A 4,996-nucleotide genomic window follows, 5' to 3' on the forward strand; every position below is an offset into this window, starting at 1 on the left:
TGTCTTTTTCCCTGTGGACGACTTTGGGTCTCTAAGACTCAATTGCCATCGCCTATAAAATGGATCTGATAGGTATTTCATACCTGTCAGGACCGGTGTGAAGATTAGCTAATAATGTTTGTGTAAACTTTATTATGAGAACTGGGGAAGGAAAACAGGAAGTGAAAACTTGAGGCGAGGAACAGGGATTGGGAAAGGGAGAGAGTAAAGGAAGGACAAGAGTCTGGGGGTAAAAAGCGCGACTGTCCCGAAACGCACTTTCCAATGAAAATCCTGAGAACTCCTGTCCAGAGGAGCGGCCTGGAAGGCGCAGGTGCCTACCCAGAGAGTGCGCGGAGGGCGGGTCCCTCTGCAGGTGGGGCCCGGCGGGCGGGGGCGGGTCCCCCGCAGGCCGCAGGTGAGTATCGGTTTTCCTCTCCCTAGCTTTCGGTCCGGGGGAGGCGGGAGCAGTCCCGGCTGCCCCGATCCTATCGCAGGTGGCAAAGGGCCGGCTCGGCCCTCTTCGGGACGGGGAGGCGGGATGTGTCACCCAAATACCAGCGAGTTGGCGGCCGAACCAGCCGGGCAGGTCGGGCGAAGTATAAGAGAGGGAGGGAGCGGCGGGCGGCAGACATCCGGAGACTGTCCGAGATCACGGAGCCGAAGACCAGCTGAGCGTTCCGCGTCGCGTCCGCCAGTAACCCGTCTGCGCTCGTCGGCGCCACCATGAGCCGGAGCTCCGGGCTCGCGCTGCCGCCGCTGCTGCTGCTGCTGCTGGCGGCGGTGGCTCGTCACACGGCCGCGCAGTACAACTGCACGTGCCCCACCAACAAGATGACCATCTGCGGCCCGGACGGGCCAGGCGGCCGCTGCCAGTGTCGGGCGCTGGGCTCCCAACACGTGGTCGACTGCTCCACGCTCACTTCCAAGTGCCTGCTGCTCAAGGCGCGCATGAGCGCCCCCAAGAGCGCCCGCGCGCTGGTGCGGCCAAGCGAGCACGCGCTGGTGGACAACGACGGCCTGTACAACCCCGAATGCGACCACGAGGGCCGCTTCAAAGCCCGCCAGTGCAACCAGACGTCGGAGTGCTGGTGCGTGAACTCGGTGGGCGTGCGCCGCACGGACAAGGGCGATCTGAGCCTGCGCTGCGACGAGCTGGTGCGCACTCACCACATCCTCATTGACCTGCGCCACCGCCCGGCCGCCGGCGCCTTCAACCTCTCGGACCTGGAAACCGAGCTGCGGCGGCTCTTCCACGAGCGCTACCGCTTGCACCCCAGGTTCCTGGCGGCCGTGCACTATGAACAGCCCACCATCCAGATAGAGCTGCGGCAGAACGCGTCGCAAAAGACCCCGGGCGACGTGGACATCGCCGACGCCGCCTACTACTTCGAGAGGGACGTCAAGGGTGAGTCGCTGTTCTCAGGCCGCGGAACCTTCGACGTGCGCGTGCGGGGCGAGCCCCTGCAAGTGGAGCAGACACTCATCTACTACCTGGACGAGAAGCCCCCCCAGTTCTCTATGAAGCGCCTCACGGCCGGCCTCATCGCCGTCATCGTGGTGGTCGTGGTGGCCCTTGCCGCTGGGGTGGCTGTCCTGGTGATCACGAACTGGAGGAAGACGGGGAGGTACAAGAAGGTGGAAATCAAGGAACTGGGGGAGTTGAATAAGGAACCAAGCTTGTAGGTACTCGGCGGGCAGGGGGTGGGGTGGGGTTCCGAATTTCACGATTATCCCAGACCAAAGGAGTCACATCACTCACTCTTCTTGATTCTTGGTTTAAAGGAGACACTCCTCATCCCCAACCACCACCCCCATCCCTGCCTGCCCCTCCCCCTATCCCCTCCCCAACCAAGTAGATATTGGATCCAGGATTACCTCTCTTTCTGACATCTGTCTTGGAGGAAACATTTCTAAAATCCCTTTTGGTCCAACGAAGAGAAACCTGACTTAGAGATAAGGAAAGGATAGTTGGGTTATGTATATAAGAAGCAAGCATCTTGAATGACAACCCAGTATTGTTTGCAAGTGATGGAATTGATTTTGAAAGCTTAAAAGAATTTAGATGGGAAACAGTACTTTTACTGTCTTGGGTTTATTTGATTAGCTCCTTCCTGATGGGAAGAGAACTTTGTTAGCAGGGCGTGTGTAGCCGCCTCATTTTCCATCTTTTGTATTACTGACCGCGTATGTTTGTCACCAGGAAAGGATCCTGTTTCAACTGCCTGAACACATTTTAAATGTGTTTGTTTGAGGGCAGACTCTGTCCTAGAAACTCCGTGTCAATTCTTCAGCTTGCCCTTATTACAGTCTATATTAATAATGTTTTCTTTTGTAAAATGTTTGTACATATGTTGTCTTTGATAATGGTGTCATGAATTTTTTTAAACATGAATTTAATAAAATTTATAAAAGGCGCAAGCCAAAAGATGGAGTTTGTGAAAACTTGCTCCAGATTTATAAACCACTTTGGTCTTCTCTAATTTGACTTGGACTTTTTATTTCAAACACTTTTGTCAGAGCAAATATTTCATATTGCTACTGTGGTATTTCTTGAGATGTCCTGTCTAGGTTATATAAATACTGGTCTTTCTAAATAAGATTATTTGGAAACCTCACTCCTTTAAACTACAGAAGGACATGTCTGAGGGAGGAGACTACACTAGCTACTAGGACTAGAGGGAGTGTCAGCCTCTGGTTAACATTATGGGTTTCTTTTCCACTAGTGGAGAAAGAAAGCTAAATTCATTTTACAGACTGTATCTCCTTTGAACCCCAGTCCAATTCTGAAATTGGTGGTATTTGCATTTAGCCCTTGAGCATGTTTCTTAATCCCAAAGTACTGTGGCTCTGAGAGGGATTAAATGACTTTCCCAAATATTTACAGCCAACCTGTAGTGGATCCTAGGCTCTGGGTGTGGGCAGTTTGTTTGTTAAGATTTTTTAACTTGTATAACTTAAAGCTTTATTTCCTTAAAGTTTGTTGGCCTTGAAAACTAGCTGCTTTTCTCCTCTATTTCACTCATTCACATAAAGCTGTGCATATTAGAAGCTCACTGTGGGGGTGTCTACTGGTAAACAAGTTTCTGCAATACTGGGAAATCCGTGTAACAATGGGTGTGCACAAAAGAGGGAGTGGTTGATGTACCCACAGGAAATGGCTGGATCTAGGACTTCAGTCTCTCTCCCTGAAATCCATATCATGCCCCTCCTCCCACTCCTACTCTATTGTCTGTGCCCACCTACCCCAGAAAGTCAAACAGCTGTAACATCTGGGGGGAGGTAGCTCTCCAGCACTGCCCTCAGTGCCTGGGGCTGGGGCTGGTGTGGGCTTGGGGACTGGATACTTTTTGACTGCCAGAGATCTCAAAACTTGCAACCACTCCAGTGACTGAGGACCTCCCTTCAGGTCCGAAATGTCCTCTCAGGCTTGGCTGTGGGCTGGCTCCGCAACGGCAAAAGTGCCTGAGGTTAACCAAGAGTGAGGATTTCTGGGTGCTTTCCACTTCCTAAATCCCTGAAGGACCTTAGCTAAAAGCACCTGGGTGATCAACTGACTGAACCCCTCATGATCAAAGATGATTCAAAGCCACAACTAAAACTAGCAAGTCCCTCGATTCCTCATTCTTTTCACTCTATCACTTTGCCCTTGTTTCAAGAAACACTTCAAAAAACTGTCACTTGTCTGCCTAGAAAATAAACAGATTAAAGATGAAGAGGGTATTGGGCAAGTAAATCACTTAGCTCCACTGAAGCTCAGTTTATGATCTGTTACATGAAATTTACGAATGTCTCTCCACTATTCCAGAGATTAAAGGAGGTAATTGATATGAGTACCTAGAACAGTTTGGACAGTTAGAGCTCAATATCTTAAATCTTCTCTTTTCCTGCAGTGTGATTGCTATAAGGCAAAGGCTACTATATCCATTTCTTGCATCAAAACAGGTGTCTTTCCCGGGTTTGAGACTTTATTTTTGGCTTCCTAGCTGTCCCATGCACCAAGCAGCCTAAGGTAATCTTGGTCAGGTCAGAGACACTTTTTTTACTCGGTTCTTCCAAGAAAAAGCTCCTCACACTTCCGTTTTGAAAATCCGTTTGCCTCTGCTCAGCACAGAGAACTCCAGAACCAGCTATCTTCAGGGGTTTAACCTCCACCTCCATGACTCCTCCCTAAAATTTACTATTCACTGCTTTCAGTTCATACCCGGGACTCTCCCTTTGGAATGCGAAAAGTGGGTGTGACTCACCAAGTCAGGTTGCTGCTTGTCTTCTGAGCTTCGTGAAAAGGCTCACTGATTTCCTTGTTTAGGTCACCAGGACTTTCAGCGCTCTTTTTTTTTTTTTTCCCCAGCACTCTTGTATTTCCTTAATTGGAGCAATTGTTTCAAATCACCCATTTTCCCTCAGCTTACATGTTTTTTGCTTCACTATTTTTCAAATTGAACAATAGAATGTCAAAGTGGAAGTAGCTTTCAGAGATGATTTAGTCCAAGACCCCCATTCTAGAGATGAGGAAACTGAGGCCCAGAAAGGAGAATGTATTTACCCAAGTCATACAGCTAGGAGCAGAGTTACCCTAGAGCTCCAGCTCCAACCTAACTTCCATTCTGTCTAATGTTTGTTCCACTTGCCTTCCTGCTTAATCTCCTGGGTTTTATTTTGCTTTGTTTTCTCTCTCTTGACCATTTCTGTTTATAAGTTGTGATTGTTTTTTAGTTTCACAATATCATTTAAACAGAAGGGAAACTTCGGCTAAATCTAAAGTGTTTGGGCTTTGGAGTTATGAAAGCTTTCAGAGCCTCTGTTTTTTCATTTGTAAATTAGCTGCAATTTTATCTAACATGCTTGATTTTCAAGATTAGACAAAGGATATGAAAAATGTAGGTGACTTGAACTACAGCAATGTTCCCCAAGAACCTGGGGAAAAAATAACTAGCAATTGTTGAGTGTTCTCCAATGGAATGTATTTTTTTTTCTTATTTTTTTTGGGGGGGGGGCGGATTGTGGGGGTGCTGCA

The 4,996-nt window shown here is 48.8% G+C and overlaps 1 protein-coding gene across 1 annotated transcript; it reads left to right on the top strand.

Annotated features, from left to right (window-relative positions):
* Window positions 1-437: 437 nt before the first annotated feature.
* TACSTD2 (tumor associated calcium signal transducer 2) lies at window positions 438-2,462 on the top strand. The gene has a single exon (XM_077149502.1). The coding sequence runs from the start codon at window positions 706-708 to the stop codon at window positions 1,663-1,665; it is 960 nt and encodes a 319-aa protein (XP_077005617.1). The 5' UTR covers window positions 438-705; the 3' UTR covers window positions 1,666-2,462.
* The last annotated feature ends 2,534 nt before the right edge of the window (window positions 2,463-4,996 follow it).

The sequence above is a fragment of the Tamandua tetradactyla genome, chromosome 2 (genome assembly GCF_023851605.1).
Source record: "Tamandua tetradactyla isolate mTamTet1 chromosome 2, mTamTet1.pri, whole genome shotgun sequence".
Classification (NCBI taxonomy): domain Eukaryota; kingdom Metazoa; phylum Chordata; class Mammalia; order Pilosa; family Myrmecophagidae; genus Tamandua; species Tamandua tetradactyla.

What these genes read in the sequence shown, in the direction of transcription:
- TACSTD2 (XM_077149502.1), top strand. Translation starts at nt 706, where the DNA reads ATGAGCCGGAGCTCCGGGCTCGCGCTGCCGCCGCTGCTGCTGCTGCTG.